At 35.4% G+C, this 20,596-nt stretch overlaps 2 protein-coding genes across 6 annotated transcripts in view; one reads left to right on the top strand and one right to left on the bottom strand.

Annotated features, from left to right (window-relative positions):
* LOC113231968 (tachykinin-like peptides receptor 99D) overlaps nt 1–20,596 on the top strand; it is a 433,234-nt gene that overhangs the window by 267,076 nt on the left and 145,562 nt on the right. The window lies entirely within an intron of this gene.
* On the bottom strand, nt 1,674–14,907 carry LOC113231969. 5 transcript variants are annotated; one of them, XM_026466564.1, is made up of 3 exons: nt 14,719–14,817; nt 14,239–14,361; nt 1,674–2,185 (listed from the first exon to the last, which is right to left on the bottom strand). In XM_026466564.1, the coding sequence occupies exons 1-3, from the start codon at nt 14,800–14,802 to the stop codon at nt 1,850–1,852; spliced, it is 543 nt and encodes a 180-aa protein (XP_026322349.1). In that variant the 5' UTR covers nt 14,803–14,817; the 3' UTR covers nt 1,674–1,849. The 5 variants fall into 5 exon arrangements, 2 of the variants coding, with proteins under 2 accessions (XP_026322349.1, XP_026322350.1); XM_026466565.1 differs by having other exon boundaries at nt 14,239–14,339; nt 14,719–14,764; XR_003310585.1 differs by lacking the exon at nt 1,674–2,185 and adding an exon at nt 13,364–14,066 and having other exon boundaries at nt 14,719–14,907.

The following is a 20,596-nucleotide window of genomic DNA, read 5'->3' on the forward strand; positions in this document are numbered from 1 at the left end:
ATGGACTCTGGGGTTCAAGTAGACGTAGCCTACTTTTATTTTAGAAAATCATTTGACACAGACGACAATGATGTCCTACTCAGAAGCTAACTCAAGCGGGTTGTACACTTTGCAAGTTTTCGATTTCAACAACAAGTTTCGGTCGTGCTGAGTGACGTACTGTGACCATTGAGCGGTCAGAACAGTACGTAACACGGTCTGGAGTCAGCCAAGGAAGTAATTTAAGGTCATCGGAATGTATTTTAATAGTGAATGACCTTAACACAAAGGTAACTGTGCTCCCTGCGTCACTTTTGGATGATCTGAAGTTAGCACTTGAAATAAGGGATTGCAAGAAGCTGCAAGCGGAGATCGATTGAGCACAGTTGGAAGCGGGTTATGTAGACACGGCCTTGGAGTAATTCGGTAGACCAGGCACTATTCAACGGAATGCCTGAGCTAATGATGATTTATTAACCAAGGTTTTCGACCAGCCGTCCCACAAGTGGAAACAGAGGCTTGCCACACAATCTCCGATTCCTAAATTAACTGCTTCCGGACTGCCACGCAGAGATCCCGGGTTCGATTCCCGGGCCGAGAGAAATATTTGTATGACTTACATTTATTTCTCTCGTGAGTTTGGGTGTAATTTATGGTTGTCTATTAGTGGCGAAGCGTCCATATAACTCGATTCCCACCGGCTTGCCTAGTTTTCCACGTATTATATAAAAAACTGAGCTAAACCAGTAAAATGAAGTGAACTGGTGTCTTGTGTGCTAATAAGTGTTGTATTTAAATGCCGCCAAGGCTCCTTTTTAAAGGATAAGAAGTTTTTGCTAGGGTTTTTTGCTTCGGCTTTGCTAAGGAAAATTTTCACGCCTCGTCACTGTTGTCTATGTGTATGTCCATGGCATCTGCGACACAGGGTTCCCCCGTGCGGAGTTATGAGTGTGTGCGCGTTATTATTATGTTATTATTACGAAGATTCGGATCTTGATACGAATACGTTAAATTTTTTTGCCACTGACTCTTTGGAGTTGGCTACTGATGGCCTCGACAGCGTCACCGGACAAAAGAATATCAATATTGCTGTGAATAGTGCGTTTTATTTTTATCCAAACGTCATATAGCGGCAACGGAAAAACATTGTTTTGTGGCAACATAGGTTGTGTTAGATTTCGGTGTCACAAATTATTTTTTCGGATCTAAATCTCATATGTTTGTGTTTTGAAACAAATCAACGTTTCGGGTCTTTACAGGAGAATATAAAAAATCAAGCAGAACATTCACAGAATGCTTTAAACTTACATAAGTCCAAAAAATAAAATAAAACTGTTTAATAGTACAGCAAAAATTTATTTTCCTACATCGCACTGCTATTACAGTAGTGTTGTAACTCAAAATATGTGAAATTCGAGAGTATACTAATGCTGAACGTAAAATTTGATTCTCTACACGTCAATAACAGCGTTATTATTCTTTACATTCATTACTTATTTTATTTTCATTACTCTTTATTCAGCGTTATTATCTTACAATATTTGTAAGAAACTATTAAAGATATCTACTTAAAAAGTATTTTAAGTATAAAATATGACAAAACGTTTTGTAAGTCATTACCCAAATATAAATTTACAATATAAAATATAAATTACATAAATTTATAATATTATTATATAAATTTAAATTTAAATATAAATTGTAATAATCTTTCACGGAAAGCGAGTAATTAGGTTTTCATTAAATCTGAAAAAATACACATTTTGCGTTAGTACACTATTATATTAACAGTGCGACATGTTGAAATACAGACAAAACAAAAACTATCGATAAACAGTATTTACCACGACAGACATCATATTTAGTACAGTCAGGCGCACGTCATGCTGTACCATTTTACTTTATGTTTACACTCTACACTTTCTGTATGAAATTGCGAAGTTAAATTTTTATCAACGTATGTCTGACATTCAAGTATTTCCCACTTAGACACATTTTCTCGACGCGGAATATAATCAGCAATAAATGTAATGTTATAATATTTTGTTCCGTTAAAAATTCGTCTCTTAGCACTATCACTGTAAAGATAAGAGTACTTTTCGCCCACTTTTGCCTCGTATGTCTTCAAAGCTGCTTTGGCAGCGCTGTTCAAATCTGAGTCATCCCATAAACTAACTTCTCGCCACTTCTCATCGGAACCTTGGGCCTGAAATAAGTTTTCAAATTTTAATGTTTGAGAAAGCTTCATTGTCCTACTTGAAACAAATTAGAATGTTTCATTTATTTAAATCGAATTCTTACTCGACGTAAGGTACTCCCCGGCTGAAAAATAGTGTTAGGTACGACGTCGGAGGTTAGTGTGGATGAGACTTTAGAAAGTAACGTTATAAGAGTAGTAATCCCACGTATGACTTTAAAGCTCAACTCACACTGGCGCAGAGTCGAAGCGTCGCGACGCGTCATGTTTTTTGCCTATAGCATATTCATCTCTATCTTCTCATTTTTAAGGTACAAAATATGTGTAATGGCGTATCTTGCGAGGGCGATCGTATATACTTTATTTTTAGAGTCAATTGAATTACTTCTAATGAAATTGTGTTTACAACAATATTACATCAATTTAATTACATAATGTATTTTCATTTAATTTATTAATCATAAAAAACTTTATTTAACACAGCATTACTCGAAATAGTAACTGCGTAAGAATAATAGTTGTTATATATTGAAGTCAATGAATAATTTTTTTTTTTCACGAAAAATAGTTAATCTTAGAACACTTAGAAAAATTCCATCGATCCGGCCGGATTCGAAAAGACGTCTTCTAGCATACCGTGCCGACGCTATACCAACTAAACCACGGAACGAACCAGCGGACCTCACTAGATTTTCTATGTGCTTGCGTCGTATCTTTGTATTTGGTTTTTAACGATTTTTTAGTTGGTATACCGTCTTCCACGGTATGCTAGAAGACGTCGGGTCGAATCCGGCCGGATCGAAGGAATTTTTTCTGAGTATTCGATCTTTGTATTAATAATTATAACAAACTAGTGGAGTAATTTCACATAAAAATAATGGAACATCAATTCAATAAAATTTAAATAGTTAATCTTGTTTAACATTTTTGGAGTAATATACTAAATATGTATTAAATATTTTATTAATTGGTTTTTACGCTACACACACTTATAACTGTATGTGTATAATGTAAATATTGTAAGTATTTATTCGATATAAGAATAGGACACTGCAATAACACGATATACACGTCATAAGTATTTGCGTAGTTTATTTTATTTTCACTTCGGGACGCATAAGTCCGTTACTCACTCGGCTACGGCCCATTGAAAACCAGCGTCACAGCCTAATCTTGGTTGTGACTTTAGCTGAATGGGATCCTTTTGTAAACGCCACAGCCGCACACATGTCAGTATAGTATTATGTAACTTGTTATTTAAATGTTGTTATGCTATTTTTTTCTGTGTTATTTCTGTATTTATTTACATTAGACATTTTTGTGCCTTTTGTATATTGTGGCATTGCAATAAATGATTTCTATTCTATTCTATTCTACTTATCTGTTAGTTTAACTAAACTGCCTCCGTGGCCGAATGATTACCGTGCCGGACTGCCGGGCAGAGGTTCCAGGTTCGATTCCCGGGCCGTGTGAAGTATTTGTATGGCCTTCATTTATTTATCTCGTGAGTTCGGGTGTAATTTGTGGTTGTCTATGTGTGTGTCCATGGCACCCGCGACCCAGGGTTTCCCTAGTGCGGGGTTATATGGGTGTGTGCGTTTGTTTAGTTAATGTCTGGTCACGGTGATTTTCTACTTAAAATTTCTATTTAAAAATGTTTAACTCATTAAGTGCAAAAATCTAATTCGGCATCCGTGACATTAGATAAGGCTGCTTTCTTATTCTAATTAAGCTTATTGAATGTCAGGATATTTCACCACTTCATTTTTTGTGAAAATGCTCTACTAGTTTGTTATAATTATAAATTATAAAAATAATAAAAAATTATAAAGATCGAACATATAGAAAAAAATCTTCGATCCGGCTGGATTTGAACCAAAGTCTTCTAGCAAACCGTGCTAGACGCTATGCCAACTGGACATGCCGCTTTAAGAATTTTAATTAAATTTACTGAATGTCAGGATGCCACGGTTTACTAGATGTTGGTTCGAACCCAGTCGGATTGAAGGATTTTTTTTCTAAGTATTCGATGTTTGTGTTATTATTTACTTTATCTACACACATATTATAAACCATCTATGATGTGTTAAAAAACCGCAAATTACGACCAGCATAAAGGTAAACTGTTTTGTTAGAACAAACTTCTTATCTGTGAAAATGTTATTATTGCTTAATATTAACATCAATTTCGATTTTATTATTACATTAAAATTTCGAGCATCTCTGAAAAACTAAACAATTTGATTCGACCTCAATTCTAATATCAGTCGAGAGTTTTATTCGAAATGAAATGTCAATAGCAAAGGAATAAAACATTGACTTACAATTATATGGACGTCGGGTCCGCGCTAAAAAGTGTCCGAACTTATAGGGCGTTAAAATCGTATACAGAGCGTCATTCACGCTTTAGTCTTCGTTTGTTCGACTGACAGCGAAATTGGACAGTACTGCGATGACATTACAATTTAAATTCAACGTTTTAGCTTTTTCATATTCCTTTACATGTCACTACGTTTAAATAGGTTGACTTGGGACATTTTTTTCGTGGTTTTTGTATTAGACCCGTCGTCCATTTATTTGTAAGTCAATGGAATAAAACGTTTCATTTTGACGCATCTCACACGTTACTTGATATCGAACGATATGATAGTTGGGGCCGACTCTAGTTTGTCTATGAATAAAAAAACTACGATTGCGTGACTTGCTTAAGTTTTTTACATTATTTTACTAATAATTACTTCTAATAGCTGACAGACTTAGAAAACTAAATAAATTTTCAAATTCTGATGATGAGTTCCCACATATAAAAATTAACAAAAAATATAGGTGATGCTACAACTATCGTATCCTGAGCTCACTAAATACAATCAGCAGCAAAAGTAAATGACGGTCACTTGGACCACAAAACCTGCAATCTACAATTGCTACATGCATTCAAAGATTTCTATAGTTGAACGCCGTTAATATGTACAGATAAAGCAGTATATGTAACTGTACATAATTAGGCATTAAAACACTTGTGTGTTTGAAAACACATTCGTATTTTAATGCCTTTCGTTATATAACAGTCACATAAAGTACTTTAATTTATTTTTAATTTATTTCTCTAATAAACTCAAACCACGCACGATGTAAATGTATCATACTGTGAAGCTATTAATGAGTCGACAACATACTTATACACAGTTGTCGTCATCTTCTCCGTTCTATATGACTCACTACTAAGCATGGGTCTCCTTTAAATGAAAGCTTAGGCCATATAACGGTTGTCACTAGAACTGCGCAATTAAAACACTTCAAAATAGAATTTGTTTCCGTAATTATGTTCTCATCAAACAAATACCGTCATGTCAACTAACATTTTTTATAATTTTATCATATTTTCGACTCGATAGTCTTTTGTTTATTGTAATTCATGTAATCCTTAAGGTTATTAATAGAAAACTACACGGGAAAATTCCAGAAATTTTCCTGTGTGGTTGTAATAAATTTTTGGTAAACAACTATTTGATACATTCAAGGGACTTTTACTACCGGTTTTACTTATCCGTATACCTTATCTATGGATAAAGTCTCTAATCTATAGGTACTTTCGTACATTGCCTTATACGTTAATGAACAACGAATAGCGAGAATTTTCGTTTTCGCCACCACACCAAAGGCAATGGTCCAAAAGAAAACGCGAAAGACTGAGTGGGCGCTATAAAAGCTCCTCCCTTCTCCTTCCTTCTTTTGAGCGGCATTGCAACTGTTATGGACAGGCGTGACGCTTGCTACAAGGCACACGACTTGTTCGTCCTATCACTTGCAATCATAAAAAAAAAGAAAATAGTTAGTTCATTCATTTAAGACAGTGTCCGATTTGCATCTCTTGTCGCGAGTGCCATGAACACACACAACCACCAATTACACCAAAACTCAAGAGAGAAATAAAATTTATAATAAAAACAAATAATTTGCCAGCATCCTTGCTTCAGAACTGTAATAATGGAAATGGGTAAGGTGATATTTCTATAGGAAAATATCCTACCTACAACATTTAAAGTACTTTTCCTTCGAATTCACGAGCGTCTCTAGTCGTCGTCTGCTCCGGGGCGTGTGAGTTACCTTTTAAGTCGCAAGCAATGTCCGGACATAGTTGCAAGGCTCTGCAACATTAGCCCGGAGAGCTAGTAAAGGATGAGCTGGAAATCCTCCGGTCCCATCAGTCGCGTAGGTTTTTGGGAAATGGAGAGACGCTACGGCGTCGGAAGATAAGCGTGCCGACAGCTCCGCCACCAAAGTGGACATTTGGTAGTGGACTTTAGAGTCAATGGCTTAGCGATGGCAACCGTTGGTTGTGCAATGCACAGTGGGAAGCGAGCGTACCAACAGGTCCGGTACCTATATGGACAAAAGCGTCGGCGCTGTACGTGCACCCGGTGCAGATCACCCAAGGCACTTACCTTTTGAGAGCCGGATGAAATCTGTGCAAACGGGCTGATCTGGAGTCAGAACCTGAATGAGGAGGTCCCTGTGCGGGCTTGTTTGCTCAGGTTACGGTACCCTTGTCTTATGCCCTGAGGTTCGGTAGGGAGGGTCACACGCCCAAACTTCGAGGATTGTAGAGAACCGTGTAACTATACTGAATACTCTCGAGGAAAAGAATAATGTTGTCTTGCGTTGGGTAATAATTGGGGATAATGAGGCAGCGGATGAATTGTCAAAGGCTGGTGCTAGGGAGGCCTTCATTGATCCTAAGCCCATGATGGGTATAACACACAGCCTGGCAAAGCTCAATCTGCTGAACGACAACACACACGTTTTCCGAAACGTCTGGCTGCAGACCAAAGGTCTTGAGCATTCAAAAGGCCTAATAGCTGCCTACAGTGCTAAACATTGTAGGGAATCTCTGTCACTGGACAGGAATGGCATCAGCAGAGAGAAAACAGAGAATGTACATTCTACCACGAGGCGGATGAAACTCCTGTACATGTCCTCACTTTTACTTACATAAGTGTAAACACACAATGCGAAGAATATTAACTGAGCACTGATAAAACGTATTCTCTCCATGGTAGCTGTAGCGATGTACTTAATAAAACTAACGCCATTTTACAATCGCTATTTATACTCGTTTGGTGTCACGTGAATAAATCGATTACTAGCGTTTGCCTTCGAGTTCGAGTTACACAGCAATTACTATATAACGAACACAAATTACATTCGTGGTATGTTGAGTGCTTTATATACAGCCGGGTGACCATAAACAAAAAGAGCTCCGCGTGTCGCTTGTACACCCGGTTGTAGGTACACAAGGAGTGAGCTCTTAATGTGTCTATATATTATGTTTCAGTTTCATGCAGTCAATCTCTTTGGTTCTGTAGTATGAAAGTATAGTTTGTTGGCGTGACTGTAAGGTAATTTGTATGCATGAAACGGGACTAATAGTGTGTCGAGCGCAATTTTGAAAATATACCTAATGTTTCGCATGAAAAAAGTGGAATATTTTATAAGATTTTTATTTTAGAAAAACATTACAAACTTCTGAATAAAGAAAATGACATCATCGTGGACGTGGTATTTCGCAAGAAACTTTGTATATAGGGCCTGTTTCGCAAACCTAGTCTGTAAAGAGTGTATTTTATTTCATTATATTTATTTTATAATTAATTTAATACCATTATAATTTAATGATACAAAAATAGATTATTACAACATTTTTGACCTCTGCTAGTGGTACCACATACTTGAGCCTGATCACGAACACTACAACATGTTTGCATTTATAGTTTAAAAAAAGAAGAGTGCTGTTACCTACATTTGCGCTGCCTTCTCGCTTGTTCATTACTCGGGCATATTGTACCAAGATTCTGTGCGAAAGATATAAAAAGTCCCGATTATTTTCAGTAAATCAGATGACATTTTCAAGAGCACGTCAAGCTTGACACTTAAGACTTAAATCCAACTCTATGCCGCTTACGATAAGAACAGTCTAAAGTACAAAATGTCTAGCTTGACGTGCTCTTAACTGTACGTGATTCATTGTACAAACGAAAATAATTTGTGGAGCAAATTTTTAAAAGAAATTACGATATTTATGTTAAAAGAATTGTTATTTCGATTAGAGTTAATTTAAATTAATGTGCAATCAGTATTGTAGGGAAAATAGCAGTGGTCTAGTTTTGATAATATGTTTTGAAATTATTTCTGATGTTTTATTTGTAGTGAAATAATTTTTAAGATGTGAAACTTATTTAATTATTGTTTTGTGATATGCACTTAAATATTTCCCAATTTCAATCCGCTTTATCTACTGGTATCTGTTCCATGTATTTACTTATATATCTTTGTAGTGTATACTTTGCGCACTTAATCTCATAATTGTAAGCCTTTATTACCGTGTCAAACGCATACAAAATGTGTTGAATGGATACGGTAATAAGGAGTTACTGAATACAGTCAACAAATCACTATATTAACGAAACGGCTCAGCACTCCAGTGCTGTATTATACTATGAAACCTTTCAGACACAGTAAACGCTAGATAGAGTTACATAACTAGTATTACATAAAACGTAAACGTATACAAACGTCTTCCCACCAAAACCGCCAAACATCAACGAGGTACAGCTGTCTAAGCGGTATTGGCTATGACCAACAATAATACCAAAAGATGACAACAAATGGCAGATTACAAGCAAAACCCTTAGCATCTATTAGATAACCACTCGATTTTTTCCATCCTCTAAGCACTCGATTGTCTATAGTTACGACACAGACTATGGCATTAAGAAATATTAATTGGCTACACCGATATAAAAGTAAAATGTCATCTATAATTCAACAAAGACTGCTTCTTATAGGTGGCCTACTAAAGATTTATAAAGAAGACATCCCTCGCCTCTTGCCATCTTTGCTGCAGAAAACGAAGAAATAAAATAAATTCCAAAGCAAAGTAAAATATTCGAAAAGGTTATGCTGACTCAATTACTGTCCTATTTCGGTAGGAATCATGTTTTTCATAGTGAACAATACGGGTTTACTAGTGGTAGATCGACTAGCGGTGCGGGGGTAGCGTTACTAAAACATATCTTTGACGTAGGAAATGAAACTATTTTTCCGGATTTAAATCGCGTATATTTGTTTTTTCAAACAAACCGACGTTTCGGGCCCTTTACAGGTCCCATGGTCACGGTTGACCAGTCAGTCAACCGTGACCATGGGACCTGTATGTGTAACAATCGCGAAAACCTAAGAACTCGATATCTTTGACGCTTGGGAAAGGTCTCAGAACGCTATTGGTGTTTTCTGTGACCTCTCAAAGGCATTTGATTGAGTTGATCATATTACTCTTATTAGGATTTTTTTATTAGGATTATATTACGGTGGAAATGGCAAGGCATCAGAACTTGTCTCGTCATATCTCAACGGTAGAATTCAGAAAGTAGACATAAATGGAGTGACTTCTTGGGGTTCTCCGGGAAAATGGGTGTTCCGCAGGGCTCAATACTTGGACCTTTCTTATTTCTGATTTATATTCATGATTTGCCATTCTTTGTTAAGGACCATTGCGAAATAGTATTGTTTGCTGATGACACATCCTTGATTTTTAAAACAGACAGACATGACATTAACTATGTCCGTATTAATGATACCCTCTCTAAGGAAGTTTATTAGTTTAATGCTAACAATTTATTGCTTAATATCAAGAAGACAAAATGTGTTACATTTTAATTACCTAACGTAAAATCGACTAGTCCAAGCACAGAAACAAACGGAGAAAAATTAGACCTTCTTAATAAAGCAGTCTTCTTGGGGGTGAGCTTAGATAGTAAACTTCAATGGTTTCCACATATGTCTTCCCTGGCCAGTAGATTAAGCTCCGCTGCATACGCAGCCCGCAGAATACCTGAGCTTACCGATGTTAGTACTGCTAGACTAGTTTACTTTAGTTACTTTCATAGTATAATGTCCTACGGGATTCTCATGTGGGGTAAAGCGGCAGATATTCAAACCATATTTGTATTGCAAAAACGAGCGATTCATTCTGTGTACCGTCTAGGCTCTCGGGTTTCTCTCTATATTGACCTTAGAGATAAGTCCAAACTCATGGTACCACGATTTCGTTTAACCAAGGTAAACGACTCTTTTATAGGAAACTGTATACGTTTTTACAATAAGATTCCGGAGCATATATTAAGTTTATCATTTCCTAAGTGTAAAAACTACATTAAAAATATTTTGATCGAAAAGTCATATTACAAAATTGAATACTACGTGTTAGATAAAGATGTATGGAAAGACAACACGGCTCCAGAATCCAAACAAAACTGTACAATCAAGATGGAGGATCAGGAGACCTAAGTAAGACACAGGGTATCCTAGTTTAGGCTCCTGTCTCTCACAAAATTGAATATTGAAACTCTATACTGTTTCTATGTATCTATCTGATAAAATAAACCATATTATTATTATTTTTCACCTCACTAGCTGGCTCACTAGTGTTTTTTGCACACTAGCCTGGAAAAGGTTTTTGAAATTCGAACTTGACGATGAGCTGCGGTGCACCTAACTTTATCTTTCCGTAAAAAAAAAAAAGTGACACGTTCAACTACGCGACTTGTCGTACATTACTTATTTATGTAATATAAATCCGTTGGTATGTTCTACTCTTATTACTGTTGAGATTGAGTGAATGAATTTTAAATGTCTTTATTGAGATATAAAAGCATAAGGTAATATAGTCATAATATATAACAATAACAAAAATGAACTTATTCTAAATTTGTAATGATGTTTTATAGTTCAACTGCTTTTCTTTCATCTACCATTTTCCTCTCTATAGTGAGTTGAAAAGTTGTGTGTTTCGCTCGGCAGCAAAGTTGTTTTGCATTGAAACCCTCGCTACGCTCTGGAATCTATTTTCTAATCTTAGCCCCCTTCGCTTGCTCAGGTTTCAATACAAGCACTCGCGTCAAACAACAACTTTGCAGCCTTGCATAACAAATATATATATACCGCATTTAGCTTTGGGGTAATGCTACCGATATCAATAGAATCTTTGTCCTGCAGAAACGTGCAGTTAGGGCAATTTACAATCTGGGCCCCAAAGTATCTTTGAGAGATAAATTTAACATTCTTACACTAGCCTCACAGTACATTTATGAAAATGTAATTTATGTTAAAAGGAATTGTAATTTCTTTATGAAAAATAGTGACAGACATAACATTAATACGAGGAATAAAAATAAACTAGCTGTTCTTGATAGTCGTCTTCACAAAGTCAAAGAATCATTTAAGGGGCAATGTATACGCTTCTATGACAAGATTCCGGTTCATATACAAAATTTGCCTTTCACGAGGTTTAAAGCTATAGTGAAACAAAAACTTTATACTAAAGGTTATTATACAACTTCTGCGTACTTGGATGATAAAAAAAATTAAATATTGTAAATGTTTTTACAAAGAGCAACCCCTAGAGTTTCTTGCTCATTCTTCTCAGGGGAATCTGCCTTACGAATGAGCGGTAGAGTTTAACCATTGTGACGATTTCAAGTGTAATAATGCTTACCTACGAAATAAAGATTATATTGAATTTTTGAATAACTATTTCTACTCCTGTAGCATAATCTGTCAATTATAATGTCATAAACCATGTCTTATAGGCGCTCTTTTTAGTTCTGAATTAAAATTCTATTGTATGTATAGTACTAGCCACTGAGCTGAAAAAATTCATTAAAAAATCGTACACAGAACTTTAATGAATATTCACACGGAAATTTAATGAGTTTCAACAAATAGTGTCGTATTTTTGCTAATTAAAATATCAATTAGTGCGTAGCTATGTTGAGTGTGTTCGTTGTTATATTTAGGACACTATTCAAACGCTATATTGCATCCTAGAAGTCTTGCAACAGGGCCATTTAATCATTGTAAAAATTATTAGTTATAATTAAAATATAAGCAGTACTTGGCCAGTTCTTTCATCTCTTTAGTTTTTTGTTTTGCAGCTATTTGTTTGGCTTTCGTCTAAATATATGAAAAGTGTGTATGAAACCTTTGCCTGCCCTAATAAATGGGTTAAAATCTATTTAAAAAAATGCATTTGTTGTCATGGATTGTTAGCAAAATATACAGTAAATAATACATTGATTCTGTTTCATTATTTTATTTACTCGTAGAAAAAGTATTGTATGCAATCATTACATAATTAGGTCTTAAAATCGAGACTTCAAGATTCATTATTGAACGATTGCATAAAATACTCTTTATCGGTCTTCCGTAGATAAATTAAGGAAATAACATTAATACAACAAATAAACGATGACAGCTTCCACCTAATTTAAAGTTATTTAAAATTATTCTATCATATATATTAGTTATTAAAATTCATTGTTTAACTCAATTATTACAAGTCTTTCTCAGACATTATTATTATTGTGAACATTTTTTATTTTTTATATTGTAATGTATAACTTTATTAAAAGCACAATGCACATTTATAGAATCATTTTGAATTATAATTATATTTGTTTTTAAACAGTTTATTCATCTTATAACTTGTCTTGTAATTTTATTTAATTTTACTCTTGGTTTTAAACACTTACCTTTGTATGTTAAGTATTTGAAACCATTTACCTCCTCTTGGGCTCCAGCTTAAAACCAGCGCTGAGGCTTTGCCCAGCTTAAAACTGAGCTGGCTAACCTTTTCGGCTAATATTGTGCCTATTTTAATTTCCAATCTATTAGTTATCTTCGTTTATTTTTGTTTTTTAACAGATCCTATGTTTGTTATTATGTCCTAATGTTATTTGTGAATAGCCGAATAAATGTTTATTTCTTTCTATCTACTTTCTACTACTATACTTAATCTGTCAATTATAATTTTACACACCATATCATAAAGTCGCACTTTTTAGTTCTAAACCAAAATTCTATTGTGGTATTGGATACCGAACTGGAATATTTCAACAATTAAACGTAGCTCTTTACTCGCGAAGGTGCGCTGACAGGTTAACATCGGCTCCTATTAGAAACTTGAGTAAAAAGTAAAACGTTGAATAAATATTGTAATCATACTCAAGTCAGGACTTGAAAATCGTACTCAAGTCCTTGCCATTAGGGTCGTATATTTAGTACTTGAAATCATACTCAAGTCCTGACTTGAGCACTGAGTAGAGTTCTGGAATACGACTCTGAAAGTAATATGTTTGCAAAGTGGGAGTCTGAATATTTTGCATAAGTATTTGTGACAACTGGAACACTAATGTTTAGATGGTAAGCTATTTAGCTAAATATCTACAGAAATACAAGTTTCCTAAAAACAATTATAATTTACGTAAGGAAAAAAGAGAACTAATTAAGAAAGTGAACATTTAACTTGAATTTAAATTTTGATATAGTTTTAAATATTGTTCGTTAATGGTGCGCTAAAACAGCTTTGTTTGATTGTAAACAAATCGTGAATAATACACTGCCACATATTCGGCACATGTCACTTTTAAAACTCCTAATACAAAAATTTAAATATCAAGCAAATGTCTCGTATCTTTGGAATTATTGGCTTTTACCAAAAGATGACCTTCATTCGATATTGAGCAGCTACACAGACATCTTTCTAAGGGCGCGTTTATTTGACATTTCCGTTTTAACTTAAATGAGCAAAAACAAACATTAACTTCACGCTATTACGCCACGCTGCAAATGAATGAAATGCACCCCGCCTGTCGCGTCCCGAACGTGCGATTGAGTCTGGCTTATCTTTGGTCTACGCGACGACCGCGCGGTTGAATTGTTGCGAGGAATTTCAATGCAAATATGATTCTAGATTCGCCATTAATGTACGTGAAAGCATGGTAGCTGGACGGTTACCACATGGCGGCCGCACGAAAGCTTTCGCGTCGTGTAACTGGAGGCTAAGGAAGATACTGTATCACTATTTCATAAATAAAATGAAATAAAAAATTAACAATAAAATAATTGTCTTTTAATTTATGGAAATAACAGAAAATTAAACAGAAGATGTATAACAGAAAAAGTAAAAAACATGTAATTAAAATTCAAAATAATATTTGACATACTTTTTCCAGGCACATAGTCTGCTGAACTTCGGATGATGTGGTTGAATGTGAATCTATTACTATATTTTCCTTATTGTTCTTCTCACTAGAACTTATTTTCGCTACGAACATCAAGAAAAGAGCCTAAAAAATAGAAAAAAATACCAAAGCCATAAAAACAAATGGTGGGTTTTAGTAGTTACATTTTTTACACGAATTAATTTTTAGTTTATGTATATTACGTTCTGCGTTTCTTGATTATTTGTTACCATTAAGCTGATGGCTCTGAAGCCAATGCTTTATAAATAAATACCAAAGCACTTTAATTTATTTTACCGCCTTTTTTTAAAAAAAAAGCGGTACAGGTTGGTATTTTTAAGTTTCGCAATTACGATCACTTGGCATTTGGCTGTATGAGTTTTTTTACAGCCAACTGCCAAGTGGGTAGTACGTAGGTTTAAAAAATTAGAGAAGTGGATAGTAATGAATTTTAATACTTACTTTGCAGGCCTTGGCCGGGAAGAAGTAGCATGGTCCATAAATAACAAATTTTCCGTGTTCGTTTTTTGAAAGTAATGCAAACATTTCCGAGCATGTTTGAGAAAATGGTATGTACTTACATAAGTTTAATGACATAAAATAAAGAATATCAACTGAATAGTAATAAAACGCATTCCCTACATATTCGCTGTAACGACGTACCAATCACTAAGTCGAACAATCACTATGATTTACTTATCACTGGTATTAATCGATTAAATGCGCTATAGTCACAGCAATAATGGCTAATGTACAGGGGTTCTGCAGTGGTTACTTTTATATCTACTATGGAGGTTTACAAAAAGATCTTAAATTTTCCTCGTTATCTTAGCCAAAGGTGTTTTCTTCGGGCGCCGCAAAAAAGTGACAGTTCGAGAGAATTTGCGTTCGAGTACAATAATTAATGTTGCGTTCAGGTATAGAATGACTGTTATAGTCGGCCATCCTTTACATAACGTCCCTTCGTTTACCAGAAAAAGAAAAAAAATATTAATAAAACAAAATGAAATATATATAAAGTCATATCTATTCTATAGCTCGACAGAGAGGCTATTTCCTTCACCTCTCACAGCGATGTCGTAAGCTGCATGTCGTGACACTCCTGGGCGACGAAATCATTGCCACGCATGCCATATGTTAGCGACATCCCCACTTTATTATTCAACGAAAAGTTATTATTTATCATTATCATTATGTTATATAATACGTATGGGCGGCGATATATTTGCCACTCTTGCCCTATTAAAATACCACTTATCACTTAAAATTATTTTATTTCTTAACATATTCATTTATCAAAGAAATCACAGTAAGTTAATTAATAATAATAATAATAATAATAATAACGCTCACAATCAACATAGCCCCGCACTAGGGAAACCCTGTGTCGCGGGTGCCATGGACACACACATAGACAACCACAAATTACACCCAAACTCACGAGAGAAATAAATGTAGGCCATACAAGTATTTCTCCCGGCCCGGAAATCGAACCTGGGACCTCTGCGTGGCAGTCCGGCATGGTAACCGTTCGGCCACGGAGGCAGTTAAAATTATAAATTAGTTCGTAAGTCACAGATAATTCGGTTAATGCTACTAGATACTACCATTGACTACGTCTTGAATTAAGATACTAAATAAAACTATTAAGTGCTATTAGTTGTAGTGTGTAGACTGTAGACAAATATTATGATTAAGTATTTTCACTCCATTTGAATATCACTTTCTTCACTCGAGTAACAAGCAAACGAAAAATCATCAGAACTCATCCAAAGGAATATTTTACCTACAGACAATGTTCTCATACCTTTTCTTTTATACGTGAGGGGTGTATCTACAATAAGGAATCGGTCATTGGGGAGGATCTTTTTAATCCTGTGTGGTCCTTGACATTTTGATTCAAGTTTCTTAGATTTTCCTGACCCTACTACAATAGCTCTAATTACTCTTACTAGATCACCTTCTCTATATTTTGTAGCAGCTTTTATCAACTGTAGTGTTTATCAAAGTTCTCCTTGTTTTTCTCCTGGTTTATGTCAGTAAGGTCCTTTGCCTCCGATCTTAATCTGTTCGATGTTATTTTTACTTTCGCTGTTACCGATTTCATCAGACACATTATTCTAAATACCCTGCGAGGGGTTTGCTACTTTTCGGTCAAACAGCAACTCAGTAGGCGTCCTTTTTATGACATCAAGTATTGTCGAATTTATGCCTAGCTGCACGTCATCGTTTTTCCCGTGAGTCATGCTGCCTAATGAGGCCAGGACCGTTCGATTATATCGCTCCACCTGGCCATTGGCACGCGGTGTCGCAACTGAAGTGAGGATAATATGTTTTATTCCCCCAGATTGCATGTATATCTTAAATGTTTTGCTCGTAAAACTGGTCCCTCTGTCAGTGATGACGCGGGATGGAAATCCGAACAGGCTAAAAAAAGTCCTGAAAACTTCAATGCTGGCTTTTGACTTCGTATAAATAATATATTTTTGTGGTAATCCCAACTCTGAACTATGGAGGATTACAAGAAGATCTTCAATTTTCCTCGATACCAATCTTAGCCAAAGGTGTTTTCTTGTGGCGCCGCAAAAAAGTGACAGTTCGAGAGAAGTTACGTTCGAGTACAATAATTAATGTTGCGTTCAAGTATAGAATGACTGTTACACTACGTATTAGCAAATAAAGTAATAAAAAATATTAAGTGGTCACTCTATACAACCTCGGTGGCCAGTTTGAATTGTTTTTACCTACGCAATAGCCCCGCACTAGGGAAACTATTTATAGCGGGTGTCAGACAGAGAGAATGATTTCGAACTTAAATAGCTACATTGAATTAATTATTATTATTAAAAAAGTAACTATTAAAATAATATTAATATATCATAATTAAGAGAAACAAAAAGAATTAAACAGTGAATCCTCCAAACCTGTATAGATTGTTTATTACCCTATTTGCTAATACATATAAAAGTAGCCTGTATATTGCCTATTATTTCTGTAACCATAGCGTATTTTTAATCGATTGATCCGAGTGATACTAAACGAGTTTAAATAGAGCATGGTGATTGTTCAATTTAGTGATTAACACGTCGTTACAGCGACCATGAAGAAAATACGGTTTATTAGTACTCAGTTGATATTCTTCATTTTATCTCATTACATATATGTAAGTAAATTCCCTTTACTGTTTTGAAATCATTAGATGTAAAAAGGATTCTCTACAAGAGTGTTGTCTGTAACACATCTGAAACGACTTTGTACGATACTGTCACGCCGTCTTGAGGTTATTGGAGTCAACAATCACCTTGTATTCAATTGAAAATGAAGCTCAGAATTAGTGAAGGCGAAGCTGCAGAGCCTTGAACACCACCGCAAAGTTGCCTGCTTATCGGTATTTTACAGGGTATAGCACGGAGAGTGTGCGATGGAATTACCCTATTTAATACCGCGTTCCCCTTTCCATCAACGGGGGACTAGGCGTAGGCTTGGGTTCCACCCCTATGTTGTGGATATTCCAAAGATTCGCACGAAGTGTTACGCTTCCACATTTAAGTGGCGAACGGCTATGGAGTGGAATTCCCTGCCAGCAGACTTGTTCCCTAAACGTTATAACTTGGGCCTTTTCAAGGCGAGAGTAAAAAGGCTTTATTTAGATGTGCATGCTCCATTGTCGCCTTCATCGTCACTTTCCAGCAGGTGAGATGGAGGTCAAATGCGCACTTACATTTTATTAAAAAAATGATCTTTCTGTAACGTAATACTTTTAATTTCGTTGAATCGTTGTAGTGTTGAACGGTTGGTCAATGGAAGAGAATCAACTGTCATATTGTTTATGAAATTGTACGCGTTACCAAAGCAGATTTAGAGGTATACGAAGCTAAAATGGAAGGGAAATAATATTTAATTTCGATGGCCGCTTGTTAAATAAAGCACTTGATGAGTTGTTCATCATAACTCACTTCAAATTGGGCAATGAAGTTATATCGGTCAATAAAATGCTTGTGCACAATTTTAAAAACTTGTTTCAGACACTAAGTGTCGGTCAGTGGGAGAAAATCGGCAATCGAAATGACGCTGACGCTATACGCGTTTGTGAAGCAGCTTTAAAGGTATACAAGTTTGGTAAAAAGGAAAAGTACATATTTTCTTTTATAGTTGAGGCTAAGAAACAAACCGTAAATGGGGTAAACTATAATGTAACATTTAATGTCGATTACGTTCCGGTACGAATAATCCGTTCAAAATACTATTCTCTTTTTTGCTCCACATTAGTACATCAAAATCCAAAATCTGAACTTAAAGTGAAAAGTGTAGATTGTAGTGAGATAGTCAGTACAATACAGGTGTTAACTTAACCAAACTGAACTAAAAATTATGTCCACCATTATGGACATTATTTTCAATAGATAAGTATATTACTTAGTCTAAATTTCAACATACAATTCACAAATATATATATTTTTATTTAACAAATAAAAACATTTTCATTTAATAACCTTGCCATCTTGTTTTCAGTTTTCTTTTACACTAGAAGTATGCTGAATATGTTGAGTGACATTTCCTTGTTCTATATTTCTTAGTTTTCATCTAAGACCTGGGCATCTACTCTTGTTCTCCGACACGCGTCCGAAACAATTACTGTCAATTAAGTAATACTGAATGAATGAAAAGACGCACGATGATAATCTCAGTACAGAGTACTAAATAACGGACCTCAAAAGTACGTGGAATTACAAGGAAATCGGTTACCGGAAAGTGCGCAAACCCGAATTCACCCCTTAGTTCGCCACTATACGAAACTTGACACAGGAGGCGTTTCTCTCTCAATATAATCAAAGTATATTGAGAGAGAAAAACGCCTTGAATTGGAGAATAGCAAAATCAACCATTAAAATAATTGCTCCTTATAATAAAATTTAGGCACTATTTATAAAAATGAATTTTCATGCGCGAACAGCCACCCTTAGAGGTGGATGATTTTCTTCAAAATTAAATGGGACCACTATGTACCCTCTTTTCAACAAAAAAAAGAATCATCAAAATCTATTCACAAAAGACGGAGTTATCGCGTAACATACAAAAAAAATACAGTTGAATTGAGAACCTACTCCTTTTTTTGAAGTCGGTCAAAAATGAAGCTTCGTACTTGACATTGTATTTTGATTTGATCGCGTATTCATAACACGCTCTAAACGACTTTAGACCTTGTTATCAGATCTTCACGAAGCCTGTTTCCGATTCGGTCTAAATATTAGTGCGGCCAAATCTCAAGTTATGGCATGGTGTCAATACTGCGATTGAGATATTTCTTGCAGCTGAAGCAGGTGGAGAAGTTTAAGTACTTAGGCAGCACTATCACATCAATGTGCGACCTTGATTTCGGAAGAAACCACCGTATCGCATTAGCAATGGCAGCTTTCGGAAACCATATGCAAGTAGAAACCTGAAGAAGTAAGCATTTGAAGCTCTGAGTAACACTGTAAATGCCATGGTCAGACGTGTCGCATAACACCAGGCGAACGACTTGTTGGTCACGTAACTTTAATATCATTAAAAAAATAAAAAATGGGTGCGGTAAAAATATCCATAACAACATACGTTATTTTGTAGTTTAGACAGGCTAAACTACCACCTGCAATGTACTTACCTCATTACAATCTACATTTGCCATTTTAAGTTAAGATATTGGTTTATGATATAGGAATTATTGGATTGGGTAACACAAAAATAATAAATAGCATTTTAAACCCGTTCATGTCAGTAACCGCGTTTACCGTAAAATTAAATATTACAATGACAGTACGGGGTACCCCGTTTCGCTACATGGATCTCAAAAAACCAACTACGAGCTTTACAGTGCGATTTCCAAATGCTTTCTGTGTAATTGCCGCCTACTGCATTTCCGTAGAGTAGTATCAACAACTTACTGACAAATTTAATCATTTACATACATTGAACATTTTATATTTGCAACAAAGCACTACGACAAGAAAAGTACTAACATTTTTGAGTGCGGTACTAATTAATTACTGTCCATGAAAGGGTTAATTCGAGAATTCGTATCTGTGCCTCTACCATGAGTTTACTGTGATTGTTGTCGGTAACGACTGCGTAAATAACTTCACAATTTTACATGGCTAATTATACAGCACCCCTATCGATCACAAGAAATACATAAGCTCACGCCCTCGTCCCACAGGATGAGTAGACTAAGATCACGGTCAAAGTCAAATAATCTTTTATTCCATAGGTAACATTTTTACACTTGAAAACGTCATTTTATGAGCTACTGCTCGTTCACAGTGCCGACTTCTCTGAGAAGAACGAGCAAGAAACTCTAGGG

This window comes from Hyposmocoma kahamanoa, unplaced genomic scaffold (assembly GCF_003589595.1).
Source record: "Hyposmocoma kahamanoa isolate Upper Pololo Valley unplaced genomic scaffold, ASM358959v1 66, whole genome shotgun sequence".
Classification (NCBI taxonomy): Eukaryota; Metazoa; Arthropoda; class Insecta; order Lepidoptera; family Cosmopterigidae; genus Hyposmocoma; species Hyposmocoma kahamanoa.